Source organism: Equus asinus, chromosome X (genome assembly GCF_041296235.1).
Source record: "Equus asinus isolate D_3611 breed Donkey chromosome X, EquAss-T2T_v2, whole genome shotgun sequence".
Taxonomy (NCBI): Eukaryota; Metazoa; Chordata; class Mammalia; order Perissodactyla; family Equidae; genus Equus; species Equus asinus.
In genome coordinates this window covers 126,919,262-126,941,402 of record NC_091820.1, presented here as the reverse complement: position 1 = coordinate 126,941,402, position 22,141 = coordinate 126,919,262, and the positions used below count along the sequence as shown (strand labels likewise).

The 22,141-nt window shown below is 44.9% G+C and overlaps 1 protein-coding gene across 6 annotated transcripts in view; it reads left to right on the top strand.

The window, feature by feature from the left end:
* FGF13 (fibroblast growth factor 13) overlaps positions 1-22,141 on the top strand; it is a 488,385-nt gene that overhangs the window by 21,798 nt on the left and 444,446 nt on the right. For 2 of the 6 annotated variants that reach the window (XM_070502513.1, XM_044763926.2), the window contains exons 1-2: positions 665-803; positions 1,453-1,665. In XM_070502513.1, coding sequence (XP_070358614.1) covers positions 1,617-1,665 — 49 coding nt within the window. In that variant the 5' untranslated portion in view covers positions 665-803; positions 1,453-1,616. Of the gene's footprint in view, positions 1-140; positions 305-664; positions 804-1,452; positions 1,666-22,141 lie in introns of those variants that run through there. The other 4 variants (XM_044763927.2, XM_044763924.2, XM_044763925.2 and 1 more) reach the window with 4 other exon arrangements.

The window sequence follows — 22,141 nt, the reverse complement described above, 5'->3', positions numbered from 1 at the left end:
CCCACTTATCCCTCTCCAGCACTCGCCCTCAGTCCCGCCTCATTTCGTTTGCCTGGGGTTGGCCGTCTTGAGCGGTGGGCACTCTTTGCGCCCAGTTTGCCAACCAGAGCGACCAGCCCTAGGAGGAGGGGCCTGCGTGTGGGGGTGGGAGGTGGCAGCCGCCACGGTCAGTTTCACTCTGCCCTAGTGACACCCAGATCCCAGCGCGCCCTTCTTACGGAGAGCCTGGCTATCTCAACTTGGGCGGCGGGCCGGAGGCGAGGACTCGCCCACTCCGGGACTGAGGTTCCACCGCTCAGTGCAGGTAGTTGCCCACAGCGGAGTCCCCAAAGTGTAGGTGGCCACCAGCGCGGGCCCGGGCAGCGCTGCGGGAAAGGCAGGCGCTGGGATCAGAGGGGATAACAGGGGCGGGGCGGGGGGCGCCAGGCTTTGATCTTGGCGGCCAACAGCGCGGGCCCGCTCTGGCGGCGCCCGCGGGCCCTGCCTGCCCCAGAGGGGCGGAGGGACGCCCGGCCGACACGCTTGCCCACTCTCCGCTGGGCTCGCCAGGGTTTTGCCAACCAGCGGCTGACGTCGGCGCGCCCCTGCCGAGCTCTCCTTTTACTACAGCCGGCAGGCGGCTTTGTGCGGCCCCGCCCTCGCCGGCCCCCGCCCCCCGCGTGCCCACACCTTGCCGTTTATATAGAAGGCGCCGCGGGGTGCGTTCGCGGCTCTCTGGGACCCGAGAGTTCTTTGGAAGGAGAGCGCGAGCGAGGGAGCGGGCGAGCTCCGAGGGGGTGTGGGTGTAGGGAGAGAGAGAGCAGGTAAGGGCCATCGGTTCCCGCTCCTCCGCCTGCGAGCGGCTCGCCGTCCCTTTGACAAAATAATAGGAACCTGAAAATTGATTAAACGGAAAGAGGCGACCCTCCCCTCTCGATTCTCCGCGGGCGAGAAGCTGCGCGGCTCTGCGGTGTAACAGGCTCACACGTTGCTCATCACATGTTCAAACATTTCCCTTTTGGAGAGGCTCGTTATTTTTAAGTGAATATTTTCGTCTTTGTTTTGATTTTTTTTTAGACCTTCCTCGGGGTTTTATTTTGATTGAGTTGGCGGCCCGCAGCGGATTGGGAGAGGCGGGGGAAAGCAGCCCGCCGGCGAGCGGGCAGCCCACCCAGGCAACTCCCCGCGCGGCCCGCGCCGGCCCGGCGAGTGGCCCGCGCGGAGCCCCGGGAGGCCAGCGGCGGGGCCGGGGAGTCGGGCCGTACCTCTCGGCGGCCCCGGGGGTTGCGAGCGCGGCTCTCTGCAGGCGGGCGGGCGGGTGGGCAGGCGCGGCGGGAGCGCCGCGCCGCGCCGCTTTGTCTCTTCACTTCTCGAGCTAGGCGAGCGGCTCCTCCCGCGGCCGGCCGCTCGGGCTCGCGGCGGCGGCGGCGGCTCCTCCTTCAGCCCTCTCCTTTCCTCCCCACTCTCTCGTAGGCAGCGGCGGCGGCGGTAGCGGTGGGGAAAAGCGGATTCCGCCCGAAACCACACCAAGGGGAGCTCGCGGTCGCGACTTGCCGCCCTAAGCACTCTCCCAAGTCCGGCCCGCTCCGCGAGGACTTCCGTCTCCTGGGCGAACCCTGTCAAGCAAGCTGGGATCTATGAGTGGAAAGGTGACCAAGCCCAAAGAGGAGAAAGATGCTTCTAAGGGTAAGCCCGCCCGCCGAGTCCGCCTGCTTCCCCTCCCTTGTTTCCCTGGCCCCTCGCGTGCGCGCCGCCCTCCGGTGGCTCCCTTTTTCCCTCCCGGAGCCTAAGCTGCCCGTGACCTCTGCGACTCTGGGCGAGAAAGGGGGCGGGGGGTGCCGGGGCCACTGGGGGGAGGTCTGAGTTTGGACCACTTTCCCTCCTTCCTCGTGGAATTGTCACCCCGCGAGTGCCTCCAGCCTCTTCCACTCCCTCTCTGGACGCACCGTGGTGGCGCTGCGGGCAGCCGAAGCTGCTGCAGCTGGGAGCGCCGGGAACAGCGCTGCCTGCCACCGGCCGGCCGCCTGTCTGTACGAGTGCATGTGTGTGCGTGTGCGCGAGTGTGCATATGTGTGCTGCGCGGGTGCAACATGGTGACATACTCAGGAATCTGCCCCACTCTCAGAACCCAAGCTGGAATCCACCTTCAACCCTCTCTCCCCGCCCCCAATGCAAACAAAGAGCCTGGCCGAGAAGCAAAACCCCTCCCCCCACGCTCTTTTCCCCCTCACACCCTCTACTCCCCAACTCTCTACCCCTGCCCCCCGAGAAGGCAGGAGCTTGCAACCTTCGACACGCCGCGTGCAAAAGTGAGCAATCCCGGTGTCCCGGCGCCGCCGGCGCTGCGCCTTAGCAGCGCAGCCTCGCCAAGCCCCCGGAGAACAAAGGCTGTTGTCCCCTTGCCACTAGTGCCCAGCGGGAGCGGGCCTCCCAGGGAGGGGACAGTCCCTTCCCTCCGCTCTCTGGGGTTCAGCCACCTGGCCCGGGGCACCCGCTGCCCGTCCCCCGGACTGCGCCTCTTGGCCTGGGGCCTCCCACCGGCGGGTTGGCGCGGCGCAGCCGAGCTGAGCTCAGGCTGGGGAGAACTCAGAAGAAGGAAGGGGCGTCCCCGCTGGCCCCCGCCAGTCCTAGCCATTGCCTTGCTAAGAACCCGGCTTAGATCCGGAATGTAAACTAGAGACAGCATTCTTGGAGACCCGGGTGCAGAGGGAGGCACAGAGAGGGGGTGTGGTAGAGCAGTGGGGAAATGGCAGGTGCCTTAGGAGCAGGTGTCCGGAATGGCCACAGTGCAGACGCTGGATGGGGCTGGACCAGCCTTGAGGGCCCCAAGCACGCTGAACCGCAGCGACCCACACCGAGTCCATGCTGCAGAAGTGGTGCTGCGGTGGGGGGAGCCCTAGCTTTCGTTCACGGGGCCCCAATTCCTCCCTGAGCCCTGGGGCCCCCTTCCCTCCCACTCATCTCCCTATTCCTTTTTCTCATCTCCTCCTTCTCGCCTCTCCCCATCTCTCAGAGCTTTCTTTCCCGGGAGATTCTAGGGCAGCGCCAGCCCTCCCCCGCGGAAAGTTGTCAAAGTCTTCAGCTCAGGGCCTTTATCCTTGTTTCTAAATGGAGCTGTTTCTCTTCCAACTAGGCGAAGCGTTGACGAAAGGCTCAGGACGTTTGTGGGGGGTTTAGATCTGTTGTCCTAACGGTCAGTGTTGCCACCAGCCTGGCTCAAGGCTAGAGTTCAGCCTCTTCGGACCACTCACACCCGCTGGCTGTTGGAGGTGCACAGATTAATTGAAACAGTCACTTGGAAAGTAGAACTCTTGCTACACATTTCCAGAGCTTTCCTAATTGTAGAGCCTCTTAAACAGGCATTTACATGATGAGAGAAAATGACTTCAGGGTCGTTAAAAGGTTTTGTTTTCCATTGAGGGCCCAGAAAGGTAATGCAATTGAAGATTGTAGCACCAAATTGATCTAGGCAAGTGATTCACCTTCTGCATCTGGGAGTATTTCAAGTTTGTTTCTGGAAGTTTGGTTCCTGATTTCCATCAGGTGGTTACTTAAGGTCTATTTCAGGCTACCTTTGGGAGGACTCTGAAACCAAATTCATTCGCAGAAAAGGAGTTTCTGTTTTAGGAATATAATTTGCAATTGTCCAGAATGGAGTAACAAGTTTGGAAACATTAGGACAGGTTACTGTAACTCATTAATGAAAATTTTTACTAGGCGTATGTCATAACATTTTCTTATGTTGATTAACTTACCACATTTGAAACCAAATACTTCTCTGTAGGAATTGTGTAATTAGCATTTGGAATTATGGTTGTAATTAGAATAAATTAAAGAAATTTTATAAGGCAACTTGTAAGATGGGAGTTTACTTTCCTGAGGAGATGGGAATCTTATGGCTGCTAAGAGCAGGAGTCCCATTTCTGCGTTTCTGTTGGTTGTTGAATTTAGAGCATTTTCAAAATAGTGAATGCCTAATAGTCCTTACTATCTTCTCCTTTGAAGTATGTTAAAAATCTTATGTGGTTAAATTTTAAAAACTTTTTATGTTAGAGATGAAAGATACCAGCTATATTTATATTTTTAACCAATAAAGTTTATTGAACATATTCATGAAGTTTGGTTATTTATAAATTTCCCACATATAGGTCATTTTTGAAATTTTTTTAAGCTAACAGACTCATGAGCACACTCCTTGCAGCATAGCAAGATATAGCATTGAACATTTAATAGATACTTTGAATATACACACATTTAATTTTGAACAGTGGTGTGACAAATGATTGAATCAAGTCAAATAATTTAGTAACAGTTTGAATGAATTTCATAATCTGTTTTCAGAGCCTACTGCTCGTTGAAATTCAGCCTCCCACCCCATCATTTGGGGTTCATGCCCACAGCCTATCATAACTATATAGAAGATTATCATAGAATACAGTGTTTCTAGAGTTTTTAAAGCATAGAAAGTAGGTAATCGGTAAGCTAAATTGTGCTGCTTAATGAAATACGGCTTGCAGAGCATATAAATTGCTGATTGTCTTTTAAAATGATGTTTTCTTCAATTCCTTGAGGTTAAGACCACTGAAGGATAGTGATCTTTTCAATAACCTTTTCAATAATGTAGCCAGGCAAGATTGTCTGTCCCCTTTGAGAGGGAGGGGATATTGATTCTGTTTAAAGCTATTAAAATGGCCTCTTGTGCAGCAGATCACTTTTTGTGTATTTATTTAGGCTTGGCATAAACTTTTAACTTCGTAAATGTGTATATAGGATGGGGCACTCAGCTCCTGAACAGGAGGACTTATTTCTATTTCAGGGAAGAAAAGAGCAGAATATTTGTTTGTTGAAGCAGATACTTGCTTAGCTTTGACTCACTCTTCTCTACCTTGTCACATAAGATCTTTTCAGCAGTTCTCTGTTGGAAAAGCACTCAGTCAAGGGCTTTGTCTGGTTTACTGCAACTATGTTCCTGTGGCATTTGGAAAACCTGTAGCCTGCTACAGATAAAACCAAATCATTTCTGGATTGAGTAAAAGTGCTAGCCACTTTTTGATTTCAAAACTCATTTGGTTTGTAGCTACCTGTTTGGAGATGGGTGTGTTTTTTCAACCACCCTTTTTCCTTGTGCTTTCCTTGTCAGAGAGCCATCACATGCAGGCAAATTTCAAGGCCTTGTGGGCTGTGGGTTCTCTTGCTGAGATGGCTGGCGCTAGTGTCAGGCTGGGCTTATGCTGGCTGCTGGTGATGGACGACAGTTCCATGTATAGTCCAAGAAGGCAGCCACTTGCACAGCTGTTGCTATAATGGATTGCGGTGCCCACATGCATTTATGGCCACAGCTCATTTTGTGCTCACTTCCTGGCCTTTTCCAATAGCCTCTCTAACCATACCTAACAAGGACAGGGCATTGTGGTCAGCCAGCATATTGAGTCTTGAACCTTGAATGCTATTCCAAAAGATCATCTTGGTCTTGGTGGATTACTGTAATAGCTTCTGTCAAGTGTCTTTCTCAGGCTTGGGCCAGGCGAAGCAGGTGTTTGGAGGTATTTTACCCACAAGAAATCATGACGTTGGTGACCTCTTATTAAAAACTAACAACCATAATCTACCTATTACTCATGTAGGGACTTGTTTTTTCACCTTGTGAATAAATCATCATGGACCAGTGGTTTTATGGAGGGTCATAAACCCCATATTTTCTTCTCTCCTGAAGATGGTGATCACAGCCTGGGTGAGGAGGTGTGGCCAGGGAGAGCTCTAATCAGGAATGTTAGTCTGTTCTGGCAGATAGGTGCAGAAAATGAGTGCACAATGCCCCCAAATCTTCTTCATTATTATTTCTAGTGGTGCGCAGCTTCTTTATTGGCAGAGGCTGAAGCTAGAGGCGGGAGCAAGTTGGGACATGGGCTAGGGGTACTTTATCTTCTCCCTTAGTATTGTTTCCTCTAAGTCTCTTTCCAGTACAGTTCAAATTGTTAAAAGGGGTTAGGATGCTTCCTTGGGCTGGAGATGTGGGTAAGGTTGGAGTGGGAATGCATGTGGGTTGGGGCCTGGGTGAGAAGGAGAAAGTGAGCTTTGGGGTGAAGGAAGGGGTTGAGATGCTTGCCTAGGGCAGGGAAATGTATGATGGCCTTGAGAACAGGCTTGGAACTGGGGAGAGAACTGGAATCAGGGTTTGGGTGGTAAGCTGGAGGGCTGATATGTGAGGCAGTGAGTAAGGAGATGAAACTGTTAACATTCCAGGTCTCCTTGCAGCTGTGCTGTTTTATGTTCAAATCAACTCCTCATTCTGGAATTACAATCAACACAGAACAACCGGAATGGGAATGTGTTGAACAGCCTTCAAATATATCCAATAAAAAGGCTTTCTAGTGTCTGCCTCATTATGGCTTATATTTTTGGAGTTGAGAAATTTGAAAGAACTAGAAAATAATTGCCAAGATTAAACAATTCAAGGAGAAAAAAATGAATTGAAGTACCGCAGGTGGAGGAGAATCCTACATGTCTGTTACCTTGTTAAGCTTAACATGATCTTTGAAATCTGTGAAGATTAGCCACATAGTATGGTTTTAGCAATTAGTAGAGAAGACAAACGCCTGCATAAATTGTTGTCTGCAGTCACTGATTTACGTTTCCCTATCCAGAAGGCACGTTAGCACAAGGATTTCTCAGCACAGGCCGAGGAGAGGATTTCAGGCTCGTTGTTCTTTGTTATATGGTTCATCTTAGTCTTCACCACTTCTCACCAACTCAAAATGTAGCTTATCTATTTGTGATACACCATTTCTACAAACTCACTTGAATCAGATTTCTGACATTTTTAAACGTGGCATTGGATCACTTTGGTAAAGGCTATTATTTTGATAAAACATTTCTTAGGGGTGTGGATTTCAGGGTAAATGCATTAATTTCCTAAAGAAAGTGAAATAGTATATAGTAATCATTATGGCCACTACTCTAGCCTGCAGGTCTAATTTCTCCTTGAATTGGACGGCCATTTATTCTTCTCTAAAGCAGTGTTTTCCAGGGTATTAACCCTGAAAATGGGGGTTTTATATTAGAGTAGAGATAAGTTCTTGATTCTTGGGGCATCATGGAAATATGAAGGACTGTTTTATTAAGGATCTAGGTTTGTAATACACATTAAGCCTAAATGACAATTACTGTATGTTGAGATTACTGTAAAACAGTCCTCATGCCCTACTTATGCCTCTGCCCCCTTGAAATTACTTTTAGCATTGATTTCCAAATGGAAATGGCATTAGTGTCACTGGCTAATGACCTTCCCCACAGGCAAAGGCCAGAGGGTAGTACGTGTCCTTGCTGATTCTTTTGAACTCTGGCAGCACCCTTGGCTTCTGTTGGTGTAAGGTTTGGGCTGACAATCTAGGGGATGCGGTAGGGTTGGGCTGAATTGGGCCACTTGCTTGGCCTAACTGCTGTGAAGCCTTCTGCAGAGACCTCAGATTTAGTTTGGGCAATCACTATTTAGTCCAAAGGAATTCAGTTGTACGTGTCTGTTCTTTCTGGACCCTGTCAGTAGGGTCTGGGATGACAGATGAAAATTGGTGAAAGGCAGACCTGGCCAGAGGCCACATTAGAAGAGTTAAGTTTTAGAAAAATAATATGAACCCAATTTCTTTTTTTGTAATTGAAGATTATACACAGTAACATGCACAAATCTTAAGTATGCATCTCAATGAATTTTTTTTAAAGATTTTATTTTTCCTTATTCTCCCCAAAGACCCCCGGTACATAGTTGTATATTTTTAGTTGTGGGTCCTTCTAGTTGTGGCATGTGGGACGCCGCCCCAACATAGCCTGATGAGTGGTGCCATGTCCGCGCCCAGGATACGAACCAGTGAAACCCTGGGCCGCTGAAGCAGAGTACACGAACTTAACCATTCAGCCACGGGGCCGGCCTGCGTCTCAATGAATTTTGAGACATGTTTACACCCGTGTAATCAGCACCAAAATCAAGATATAGAATATTTTCATCACCCCAGAAAATTGTCTAATGTTCCTTTCTTGTCATTCCTCCTTCAAAGGCAACCACTATTTTGATTTCTGTCATCATATTTTAGTTTGTCTGTTATTGAATTTAATATGGATGGAATCATGCAGAATGCACTCTTTGTTTCTGACACCTAGCCACCTTCCTTTCAGCACACTTCCTTTCCCAGTTGACACCCCTTCTCCTTGTCTTGTCCTCTGGTTTCTTGGAAGACCCCCCCACTCTGCCCCACACTAGGGCACTCAACAGGGTCTTGTACTTGGCAGGCCCATTTGTTGAATGATCTAGGCAAGGTAGGGAATTCCTTTAAGCAGGGGTATGTTTTATTCATCATTTAATAACAATAACAATAATCATAGTTATTTTGTTATTATAGTAGCTTCTAAACTATTGAACACTTACTATTTACTAGGCATACATTATTTTCACATATATCTCATTTAATCCTCACGACAGGCAAATGAAGTAGCAATTAATATTTACGGACTTTAGAGATGAGAAAATTAAAGCTTGGAGAGATTATGTAGCTTGTATGAGGTCACATAGCTAGTCGGTTCCAAATCACAAGGCTTGGCATTGTGGTAATCAATAAATGATTGGCGAATGCATGTGCCATGCACTTATCAACTTGTTGGTCCTGTGCTATATTAATTTCCAGTTTGTTGTCATGTCAGAAAGCTGTGTGTTAGAGAAAGGCTGTTAGTGACTCATTGTGGCTTAATCTGATAGATACCTAGGAATATTTACATTTTAACTAAGGGTTGCCAGAGGTTTAACCCAAAGGAATTAATGTCACTGGTTGGCTTTCTGACACCTAGATAGGTTGGGGAAGTAATTTTCGTTGGGCTCCTAAAAATAATAGTTTTTCTGAGCACAGACTATTTGCCAGGGATTTGACATGAAATATCTCATGAAATCTTCATAACAATCTATGGAGGATAGATATACATACTATGTACTATTATTCCTATTTGACAGATGGAAAAACTGAGTCTCAGAGATTGAGGCCCTCTGGAGGTCACTCAGCTAGCAAGATGGTGGAGTGAGGCTTTGAGCCAGGTTTGACCAACTTCAAATCCACCTTTTAACCACTATGTTATACTGTCTCCCTAGGCAACACAGTTGATTCTCTTCTAATCTAGGTTTGCACAAAGACACATTACTTCCCCTTTGCCAATGTGGGCATGACTAGGAAGAGTGCACCTATACATGCATGATAGCTCCAGGGCTGTGGTATTTGTGCAGCCTAACAGATCTTTTCTTGAGTGAACTTTTCTTGAGTGACTTTTCCGTACCGGGCACTGTGCTGGGCCTGAGCGTACAGAGATGAAAGAAACCCAGTACTGGCTTAGGGGAGCCCTTTCCTTCCTCTTTGGCCTGGACATTCTGACATCTTACTTTCCAACATGCATCTCCCCTCACTTGGCCGTGACTATGACTTTCAAGATTTCAGCATCTGTCACTTTGAAAATAGTGGTACTTTTTTCCAGAATGTGTCTGGGAGCTTATTTCACCCGTGTTCTGAAGATTACACTTCCTCTTAATTCACTGCTGGGTAAAACTCCCAATTGTTTATTTTTTCCCCCCATTACATGGCATATGCTTTCAGTCTGTCTCTCATCAGAATCATATGTCTCATTTCTCTTTTCTGTCTTTCTCTCTCAACTCCATTCTGTTCTCCCTCCCTACCCCTCTTCTTTTCTCCCCCCTCCTTTTCTTGCCAACAGATGCCAGTGGTTTCCATTAACCAAATGGGGTTCCTTAGGGTGTGCTGGGCTCACTGGAGGATTCTTATTTCTGGATTTTTCTCCCTTGATAGCTATATTAACTTCAGCGAAAGAAGTGTTGTGTCGTCGTCCCCACCCCCACCCCCGTCTTAACGTGTAGCCCCATGGAAGAAGCTTACGCTTTTCACTACTCATTATATAACTCATTTTAAATGGAAAAATAAAAAAGTGCGAGCTTTATTTTTTATACTATTTATGCTGCCTTCAGTTAGATAATATTTCCAAAAATATATCTTAACAGAGACACACGCCTTGAAGGAGCATATTAATTATAGTTCTCAAACTTAGGAATCATGTAGTGTTTCTCTGGGCTGCAGAACCTATGTTTAACAGCTGTAATTAACAGTGATGGGTCTATTGCATGGTTATAGGTAAGTTTAATAACAAACTTGAAACCCAGATCTCAGAAATCCCTCCAAATTCTGTAGATAGCGTTTCTACTTCTCTTGAGCTGGGCTTGGTAAACAGATTGAGTTCTTAAAATATTTATCTTGCTGTTAAAAGTAGAAATAAACAACCTAAAGAAGGCGGGCTGAGTGCAGTTCTTAAATATGCCTGTAGATATTTTCAGTCTTCTTTCAACCATGACTTTGAAAGTATTGTGAATTGACCTGCTTACTTTGTCTTTGATTCTCTATGTGTATGCACGCCTCTCCCCTTGAGGGGTTTATTGAACATTAGGACTTCCAAGAGCTCTTGGATTTGCACGTGGTTTTCAGAGCTCTGGGAACAAGGTGAACTATTCTCCTGGAAACAGGGCCGGGCGCTCCTCGATGCTCTCAGTCCAGGGAGCATTTGTTTCCGACTAGCTGGGACCCAGACGGTAGCACTGAATGGTCTGGTTAACCAGCGTCCCTCGGTCGCCGTGGATCTGGCAGGCGGGTTTATTACAAACCTCAGTGTGCTCAGTAGCCTCGTGATGTGGCGGCTGCCTAAAAAAGAAACACGGAAAAGTTGTGTCACCGAAGGTGAAACTTGGCGAAGAGCTACTCGGTGCTGGGCATGACAAAGCTCCTTCCAGGCGACGGCGGCCAGCGGAGGGCTGTGCCCGCTTGCCCTGGACGCCCACGACCCAGCCCGCTTGCATGGGGACGCCGCAAAGTGAGCTGCGGCCTGGGCAGGGCGCGGGCGCGGCGGCTGCGGGCGGGGGAGGGTTCGAGCGCTCTGCTCTGGTGCAGCCCGCGGCCTCGCGGTCTAGACCGCGGGCGCTTTGCAGCTGGTGGGATGCAGCGTTAAGATGGTGGCAGCCTGGCGGGGCGAAGGAGCAGCCCCCCTCCCCCCCCAGCCATCGAGGCGTAGTGGTTCAGCATACACCTGACCCACCCACTGGGCGCCTCAAAGGCAAGCACAGAATGCCGATTCCAATCAAAGCGTTGAAGTCAGGGCTTGGCCAATGTTTGCTTTCTCTGTCTTCTGGTCAATGATAATTCGGTTTTAGCTGTTCGAAAACCTGGGATGCATCTTAAGCAGAACGCTGAGGGCCGTTTTGAATTTGTGTGCTTTTATATTGCTTATATGTTTCATTGCATCAGTTTTTTTTCAGGTTACAAAAGAATGCATGTTTACCGGGGGCAATTTGGAAAATCATAAAAGCCTAGAGAAGAAAATACCACCCAAGGGTTCCACTCCCAGGTCAACTTTCTGAGATTTTCCTTCCAGTCTTTTTTTTCTGAATTTTATAATACACACATATACATGAGTAATTATCTTTAAGTGTAGGATCGTACAGTATATGCTATAACCTCTTTTTTCTCAACATGTTAGAATGTTTTTCTATCTCATTAAATAATCTTCTGCACCATCATTTTTAGTGTGTGCACTGGGTGTGGACTTGGGGGTGACAAAAGAGAGAGCTGGTGATTTTGTGCCTGTGGGTGTGAAAGGTTTTTCTGTACTGCCTTGAGATCCTTCTCATTGGGTTCCACAAACATTAATATTTTATAAATGTACATATATGAATATGTGCATATATAAAGATACATATATGCATGTATAAGTTGTAAATATAAAGTTAAATGCATATAGACAAAAGTGCCTATGTCTAAATAAATACACATGTAAGTATGCTCAGAATAAATCCTGAAAAAACATACACCAAAAGGAATCTCTGGGTGGTTGGCTTATAGAATATTTGTAGTTTGTCTTTTATTTGTATCTTCTATTTTGTCTATAGTAGACATATATAATATTAATGATATAGTAAAAAGTAACATAAATAGTGCTCACAGATTATCTTCAAACATTTCTGCTCCAGCTCCCACCATTCCTTGATCTGGAATGCTCTACCTATTATTTCTACATTTTATGATCCTTCATGTCCAAGCTTAACCCACATCTTCCAAGAAGCCTCTCTCCCACCCTTCCCACAGGAGCCGCTTGCTCCCTGCGTTAGGCTTCTGGGTTACGCATCTGGCGATATCCATGGGCTACTTTGGATAAATCTCATGAATAACTTTTTACCTGCTTATGTTTTACCTCCCCAATTAGACTGTAACCTCCTCAAGGGCCATTTTCACAAAACAGATGCTCAAAAAATGTGTTAATGAACCACAATGCTCAGCATCCTTCCTGGGTTTCTTTAAATGCTCCTGTACCTTTGAAACTCCAAACCATACCACAAGCCCTTAGAATGACAACAACATTCTGTCAGGATTTAATATTGCTAAGTTAATTTGGGGTATAATTTCTACTTAACAGTGGGCCATCTTCCGTATAAAAGTGGCTACATGGTTAAAAGCATGGCTTTTAGAGACTTGAGTTCACATCTCAGTTCCTCTAGTTATTTGCGATGTGATCTTGGGCAAATAACCTTTCTAAGCATCTCCAAAATGGAGATAGTTACGTTTATCTCACATGCTTATCTTAAAGGTGAAATAAGATAGTGTATGGGAAAAAACCATCAAAGACAGTGCCAGCTACATAGAATTTGGCCAATGGTGATATTGAAAATATTATTAAAATAGTAGCGATTTTCATATTGATTATTCAAGTTAGAGGCTTCTTGTTAGCAGGCCTGTTGGCCATAGAAATGAATCTATAGATTCACACATCTTCCAGTCGTACTCCAATTTAGTGGATTTTAAAGATTTTATTTTTTTCCTTTTTCTCCCCAAACCCCCCCGGTACATAGTTGTATGTTCTTTGTTGTGGGTCCTTCTAGTTGTGGCATGTGGGATGCTGCTTCAGCGTGGTTTGATGAGTGGTGCCATGTCCACGCCCAGGATTCGAACCAATGAAGCACTGGGCTGCCTGCAACGGAGCGCACGAACTTAACCACTTGGCCCCGGGGCCAGCCCCCAATTTAGTGGATTTTAGTTATGCTAATTCATGTATTGATTAACTCACCCATTAATTTACTCAGTAAATATTTATTGAACCTTCTATGTGAGAGCTACTGATGTAGACACTGAGGATACAGCAGTGAGTAGAACAGATAAACATCCCTGCCTTCATGGAGCTGGTATTTTGCAAGTTTTCTTCGAGGAACCAGACTTTCAGTGCACGAAGCACTCTGCTTCATGTTGGTGGTTTGTCAAGCGGTGAGTGACCTGTTGCCTATCATGGCCATCGGGGCCCTGGCCAGGCCAAACTACCAAGGAGGCGGCCTGGGTAGAATCGAACGTGGGTTATTCATCTTCAGTCCAGGGACCCCTAGAGCTGAGGTTGCTGAATCTGCTTGGGCATCAGCATCGCCTCCCACCACCTACATTCCCACCATGAGAATCTGATTCAGTAGATCTGGGTGCGAGCCTTAGGAACCCCAATTTTTAAATAAATCTCCTTAAGTGATTCTAATGCACAACCAGTTTAGGGACTTAATGCCCCTGAGCAGTGTTTCTCATGCTTTACTGCAGTTAAGAATCACCTGAAGGATTTCTTAAAAAAATAGGCTGCCTGCTTCTGAGCAGCTGAATTTAGAATTTTAGCAAGAGAGTTTGGTAATTTGAATTATAAACAAGTGTCTGGGTGATTCTTATCATCAGGCAAGTTGGGGAAACGTTGTCCTAGAGACATCAAATGACACCTGGAAATTATGTGTAAATCTGCATTTTTCTGGTGCATGGGGTTCATTGCTTTCAACAGATTCCCAAAATGTTAAGTGAGGTGGAGCTCTGAGGTCTGTGCCCAGCGTTGTCAATGAACTGTGTGCTTTCCGTCCTCAGTTGTCTCATGGGTTGAACTAATTAACCTCTGAAGTCCCCCAGCTCTACTCATTTTCCACATGCAAATGTTCTGTTTGGAAGCCTCCTTTCTCTCTTTTTACTCCTCTTTTCTCTCTTATTGACAATTTCGCCTCCATCCTTCCTGTTGCTGCCTTCTCTTTAGGAGAAAATGGGGAAGGAAGAGAATTTCAAAGCCTGGGCACTTCCAGAGAGGGCAGGGCTGAGAGGGAGCTTTGGGGAACCATCTACAGCTGGCAATCCCAGCACAGCTGTTAGAATGGCAGAGATCAGTGCTCATATTTTGACCCTTCTGGTAGCTTGAAGCTTAATGGATCTTACTGTGGGTAGGATAAGGGGGTGGGAGTGGGACTTCTTTTATGATGTCCCTTTGCCAGTCCAGAGCAGTGGGCAAGGGAGTTCTCCTTCTTGGACACCACTTTCCTGCCTGTATCTGGCAGGGGCGGGGGTTGGAGTTTGAGGGGTTGGGCCAGGCCGGGGTGCACCCCTACCTCTTCTCATTCTTCAGGCACCAAGCACTGTCCCTGTAATTGGTTTCTGACCAATCAAGTGCATTGACCTGTTACTGCTAGTTACTTTGAGTTATAAATGGTTTTTATTTCCTCTGTGGAGTGGGGGGGGGGGGTGGTTCAGGCTGTATAGAATGACCTGATTTGTATCACAAGAGCCTTTGGGACTTTGACAGATTTCACCATTTAAAAAACACACAGCTTTCTCCCTCCACCCCACTGGACATAAAAGCAACCTTTGAATTTATGGAACAAAGTGCATGTCTTTAAAGGGCAGCGTGCACAGAAAGGGAGGAAAGGGAAGTAAGACAGTTCATCCTCTTTTCTGAGGCCATTGTCTCCAGACAAGTGACAAAACTGGATACCTTGAAAAATCTTGTATTGATTTTTAGTGCAGAAGCATCTCTCTAGGGTCTGAAAAACCTAGTAGAAGATAATAAACTTGTTCCCCTGCCTTTGAGCCGGAAGTTGAGTTGCTTAGTTTACATGGCTGGAGGAAATGAGAGTGGTTGCTCTATTGAGAGTGAGATTTTGGCCAGGGTGCCTCTGTCTCGACCATATTGTATGTAGGTGAGACTCCATTTAAGAAGGCCTTATATACACAGATCGGACTCAAGTGGTGAATGGGGAGGTAGTTACAATATTAAAGGAGTTGTTGCCTTATGAAAAGTTTTTCTTTTAATAGCATCTCTCTGGTGTATCTGAATATTTCTTTAGGGATCAAGGATTACTTGATTTAAAAAAAAGAAATAAAAGCCAAGCCTAGGGGCCTTTTGTTGAAGCATTTGGGTTTCCTGCAATACTAATTATAAGCTGTTGCTCAGAGTGGTTGTTTTCCCCTCTCAGGTTGTTTTTCAAAATTGTGTTTTTTTGTTGTGGTTTTTACCACAATACAGCATAAAATTTACATTTTAATGATTTGTAAGTGTACAGCTCTGTGGCATTATGTTCACTCATATTGTTCTGCAGCCATTACCACCATGCATCCTAGGTTCTTAATCACAAATTATAATGACTGGAAGGGACCATAATAACCATTTGATCCAACCTTCCAGTTACAGAGAAGAGGGAATCAGGCTCCCAGAGAGGCAGTGACCTGCCCAGGGTCGTAGAGCAAGTTAGTGGCAGAGGCATAGCCGAGTGCATCTCTAGGTGACCACACTGATAGATTCAGGCAGATAGCCTTCTTTACTGGTAGCACGAATCAAGGAGTGCCATAAATATTTAGGATGCTCCTCTGATTTTTTTTAATCAAGTAAGCAACCACTCATGATTTAGAGCCAGAAGGTCCTTCAGACACCATCTAGTCCAATTTCCTAATTTAAAATATTGGCTCTATTTGCTGTTTCTAAATCCAAATCGAACTACACAAAGATGCTAATATTGTAATTTCTAAAATCCAGGCAAATTCTTCTCCAGCCTTCCTTCCACTGACTCCATGACATTCCATGGTTGAAACCAGGTCCTTTGTGGGTGGCTGTTATTAATAAGCTTTCCTTGGGATGTTTACAGTATCTGCTGTGACCTATATAAGATTGCTTGTATTGTGTTTCCCCCACAAAGGCAAGAACAGTTTTAAAAAGTGTTCATGTCCTCTAATACCATTGTATTTACCCACGACTAAAAGAACTGAAGCATTGCATTTTTTCTTATTTATGCATTAGATGAGAAAATTTTCATTAGATAAAGTATGTCTACATAAGTCAAACATTTGGGCCTTTGTGTACCATAACCACTTTATTTTGGAGTAGAAGTTCATGACAATGTACCATGTAGCATTATATCATGATCTTTTAAATTTTTTTACATTTTATTTCTAGTTGTCATAAAATGCACATAACATAAAATTTACTGTCTTAATCATTTTTTTGTGCGTGGAAGATTGGCCCTGAGCTAACATCTGTTGCAAATCTTCCTCTTTTTGCTTGAGGAAGATTGTCCCTGAGCTAACATCTGTGCCAGTCTTCTTCTATTTTGTATGTGGGACACTGCCACAGCATGGCTTGTTGAGTGGTGTGTTGGTCCATGCTGGGGATCCGAATCCAGGAACCCTGGGCTGCCGAAGCAAAGCATGTGAACTTAAACACTACACCACTGGGCTGGCCCCCATCTTAACCATTTTTAAGTGTGTAGTTCAGTAGTGTTAAGTATATTTACATTGTTGTGCAACCAGTCTCCAGAACTTTTTCATCTTGCAAAACTGAAACTCTATACTTATTAAAAAAACAACTCCCCACTTACCCCTCCCTTCAGCCCCTGGCAAGCACCATTTGACATTGTGTTTCTATGAGTTTGACTACTTTAGGTACCTCATATAAGTGGAATTGGACAGTATTTATCTCTTTGTGAATGGATTGTTTGACTTAACATAACGTCTTCAAGGTTCATCCATGTTGCAGCATTCATCAGAATTTGCTTCCTTTTGAAGGCTGAATAATATTCTATTGTATGTTGTTTTAGTCAAGTTCTCCAGAGAAACAGAACCTAGATAGATAGATAGATGGATAGATAGATAGATATAGATGTAGAGATAGATATAGGTATAGATATAGATATAAGAAGAGATTTATTATAGGAATTGGCTCATGTGGTTATGGAGGCTGGGAAGTCCCATGATCTTCCCTCTGCAAGCTGGAGCACCAGGAAAGCTGATGATATATAATTCAGTCTGAGTGTGGAGGCCTGACAACCAGGGGAGCTGATGGTATAACTCTCAGTCATAAGATAAGTCCTGAGGTGTCAGGGCTGGTGTAACTCCCAGAGTCCAAAGGCCCAAGAACCAAGCGCTCCCATGTCTGAGGGCAGGAGGGGATGGACATCCTAGCTCAAGAAGAGAGAGAGAATTTGTCCTTACCCCACCTTTTTGTTCTACTTTGGCTTTCAATGACGACATTGGTGAGGGTGATCTCACTTAGTCTACTGACTCAGATGTTAATCTCTTCCAGAAACACCCTCATAGACACAGAGAAAATAATGTTTTACCAGATATCTGGGCACCCCTTAGCCCAATCAAATCGACGCATAAAATTAACCATCACATATGTATATACCACGTTGTCTTTATCCATTCATCTGTTGATGGACACATGGGTTGCTTCTACCTCTTGGCTATTGTGAATAATGCTGCTATGAACATGGGTATTGATCCTTTAAAAAAAAAAATAATGGGAGAAGATGTTTTAACATACTTGGTTTGTTTCCTGAATCTTTAGTTGTAGGTCATCAAAATAGCATGGGGAATAAAGTGAAGGAGGAGCCCCAACCATCAGAGACCTAAAGTACCGAGGTGTTAATTCAGTGACTTGCAAGTTTCAGAATCACAAGCAGAGAGACTAGAGCTTTTCTTAGTTCTCTTAGGTCTATATATTGTTTATAGTGTTTTTTTGTACACTTATTTTTTTGTAGAAATAATGTAGTTCCTTTAAGATAGCTTCCCTGACCCTTCATCCCTGCGTTTGGAGTGGATCGTGCCTTCCGGTGCCCTTTGCAATTTATTTCCATTTCCCTTTTGCTTTGTATGTCTCTCCCACTATACTGTAAACTTCTTCAGCTCAAGGACCCTGTCATTCATCTCTGGTTTCCCAGTACCTGGGACAGAGCCTGGCCCATAAAGCAATGCAATAAATGCTTGTTTGAATAGAAATTTGACTCATTCTGTCATTTGGAAAATTTTAACTTCCTAGTTAGTCTTGGAACAATCTGACATTTTTATTTGTTTTTCTCTGCTGCTTTTATGTGTGAGACATAGCTTATGTTCAGGAGCACAAATTAGGTTTAAATATGTGGGGATTACGTTTTTTTCTCAATCCTTTTTGGGGGGTGGGAGAAACATTTGCTGAACACTCGGCATCAAATAGGGGAAATAGCTAAGCCTGGACTTCAGTTTTGATTTATGTGGGCCCCTCTGAGCATCTTCACTGTGGACTCTCTCCCCTCCCAGCCACCTCCAAAGATGGTGTGCATAGGTGTTGTCTGTGGCTTTGGGTTGTGCAGCCAGTGCTGTGAGTGCTGTATTTGGATCAGGACGCTGATTTCCCACTCCATGTATTGGCTTCTAAGCCTTGTTTTTCATGCCCCCTGCTGTCTTCTGAACCCTCCCTAACATCTTTATGTGTATCCAGAAATAGAAATCTCCCAAAGTGGACTCCAGTTTCTAGCAAGGCCCCTAGCAATGTTTAATATATTCTGTTTCCCAGTGATGAGCAGAGAGCGTGCAGATACATTTATTTTCAGGTGATAGACGACACTTTAGAAACACATGCCTGAGAATCTGGACACCATTCCTTCAAAGAGCACCAGCCATATGGCAGGCTCAGTGCCAGGCACTGGGGAAACACTGATGAGGAAGAGAGTCCCTGTTCTTGCTCCCAGGGAGCTGACAGTGGGAGAAATAGACAAGGAAGCAGTACCTGACTGGGGAGGATAGAGAGCTAGGGAAGCTCACAGGAAAGGGAACTGACCGAGTTGTGTGGTAGTAGCAGTGGGAACATTAACCTGACACCAGAAGGATGAGTAAGGGTTTGTCAATTGAGAGGGAAGAATAGTGTCCCAGAAAGTGGGAACAGTATATGCAAAGGCTGGGAGATGAGCGAGAACATGGCTTACTTAGATGACGGAAGGAAGTTCAGTATCCTGGAAGAGTGAGTCACCTTAGTTACATGGACAGTCCTTGCATATGCCAAATTATGCCACTTCATTTCAGTGGACATTCTCATTGATTCCAAATTTTAAGCAGGGATGTCAAAAATACCATTTCTCCCTGCATTAACAAGCAGGTTCTCTGACTGGAAGAAATATATGAAGAGACAAACTACTCAGAATTTAGCTCAATGATAATTTAATGTACATATTTAAATGCCTACTGTGAACAAAACCATGGGATGCTATCCTTTTAAATGAATAAAACATTAAATTTTAAGTAGAAGCCTGTTGTTGTTGTTGTTGTTTTAGATGTTGTTTATCTTTTGCTGCCTAAGAAGCTTTGGAGTTTTGTCAGTTGTGGGCTCCATGATCAGAAATCCATATATGTGTGTGTAGTGTGATTTTTTTTTATTGATAACAGGAGTAAGAGATAACCTCTTAGCTATTCAGAATATGGATCGTTTAGCAGTCAGACACTGCCAGTCCAGGAAGCAGCTTAATCAACTTTATTCATACAAAAGTACATAGTCATATGGCTAGTATTAATAGGTCATGAATTTTTATTCAGTCAAAAAGACCGTTGATATTTAACAGATAATATCATTCTTGAGAGCTTGGGGTATAGTCAGGCATGACTCAACTCATTTCTGACTCCAAGTTATATCACTCGTGTTGAATCTCAGCCTTGACTTCAGCAGTCTCATGAAGGTAAATTTGCTTTCACAAATATTGCCCAAATGCTGCCACATAGAAATTTCAGGATAGTTCTATTCATATCACTTATTCATTCATTGAACATGTCTTGGGTGCTATCTCTGTATCAGGCTTGATTCTAGGTGCTGGTGATACAGTAAAGCTAACAAGCTCTAGATGGTCTCTGCCTTCATGGGGCTCACAGTCTACTGGGGAAGACAGACGAGGAAATAGTCGATTGGGATAAACACAGTGTGAGTGCTGCTCTAATAGGAGAAGCCCAGGGAGCTGCGCAAGCCCAGAGGAGGGCAACTAACCCAGCCTTGAAGGGTCAGGGATGGCTTCCTGAGGAAAGACGTGTTTAACTGGGATCAGAAAAGTGAGGAGCTGGCTGGGTAAAGAAGAGAGGGAAGAGAATTTCAAGTAGAAGGAACAGCACATCTGAAGACAACAAAATGGGATTAATGGAGGGGGAAGGAAAGGAGAGGGAGAGAGATTGCAAATAGAAGTATAGGTGTGAATAACTGAGCAACACTCCTTATGGCTAGAGAGGCATGAGGTCCACCTGGTGCAGTAGGCAAGGGCCAGCACACAAAGGCCAAAAGGGCTTTGTCTATCAGGGTGAGGAATTTGAATTTCATTTTAAATGCATTGGGAAGCCTTTGGAGGGTTGCATGGTGGGGAGCCCTGTTATATGTACATTTTAAAAGCTCTGGTTGGCTCGGAAAGCAGTGAGAAAGTTGATGCAGTGCTGCAAGCTTAGACTCAGGAGGGTAGGAATGCAGATGGATGATGTCTAAAGGTTTGAGAGCACCCTTCAATGGTTGGAGGAGATTGGGTTTAATGCCAATAATAACATGAGTGGCACATTGATATCGCATTTCATTAAGGGGGAGAGGAGTCAAGAATGGTGACTCAGGTTTCTGGAATCCAGTTCCATCTCTAGCACTTTTAACTGTGTGATTGGGCAATATCACTTCTCCTGTCTGCATCTCTTTTTCTTCCTCTCTTAATTTTCCCTAATATGATTGTAGACCCATTTTCACTGGTGATTCATAACGACCCTAGTATCATTTACGTCTAAGGTATATAGGAGACTGCCAATAAATATTGGTCAAATAAATGAACTGACATTAGTCAGTCACCTCTCATTCCTTATGTAGGTACATTTCCTGGTTAGGTGCATATTAGCATACTCAGTCTCTGTTATCTGGAGCTTACTGCTTGGAATATTATTTTCAAATGAGGACTGAACCAGTCAAAAGTGGAAATCAAACCTTAGAGTAAGTGTGGTGTAGTGGTCCCCGTATTGGACTGGGACTTGAGAACTCAGGTTTTATTTTCTATTATGCTGTTATCTTGCCTTTCTTTATTTAATGCAACAGAAAATCACTTAAGTACTTTATATCAATATTTATGTCTGTAAAATGTAGATGATAATGCCAGATCCTGACTTAAGTGTTAGAGGTGCTATTATTAACAAAATAATGGCTTTTAAGCATCTGGTGTTTATACTACATCACTCCCCTAAGAACTTAAGGGTGGTTAGCATTGGGGGTGGGCTGATGCAGAGAATAGAAGCCCCTGAAGAGCTTTCTCAGAGAATCTGTGTCCTGACTCTACAGCATACATTGTGCAGTGGGGGAGTAGGCTGGACATGCTCACTGGGGTACTGCTGTCTGGGGAATTCCTCTGCTCGCTCCAGGGGAAGAGACCTCGCTCTACGCAGTCTTGTGCAACATGGTCTTCTCTTGTTTCAGAAACACCAGACATAACAGCCAAAACTACAACTGGTAAGACCCGATCCTAGTTAAGGGGAATGTAGGTATATTGCTGTTGCTGTTGCTCGTGACGAAGGCTAGATTTTAAGGTCAACACTGTAAGTCAGACTGCTTTGGAATCATTGCATCAGGGGATTGGTGTTTTCTGAATAATAGGAAAACTGGTATTCTATAGTGGGTTGAAAGAGATACTTTATTATGCACAAGTGTACAAAGTCATAGGAAATTCTAGCTGGCAAAATTTTACAGATTTCATGATTTTGCCATAATGAATAGTTACCACAAATTTTAAATGTTCTCATTTTTTTAGAAAGTAGTTACTACTGGAGTGGTTGGGCAATTGTCACAATGTACTCAGCGTACCCTTTCCCCATAGTGCAATGTTGGCTCCTATGGGATTTATGAAATCTGTATCATTGAGTCTGATTTAATGAGTTTTGCTCCAGTGCAAAACAAAGTTAATACAGGTACTGCCCAGGGCCAGTTTCAACTGTGCATGAACTAGAACTAAATGGTTTACATTCAAAGCTATAATAGTGACAGTTGTCCCAAGAAA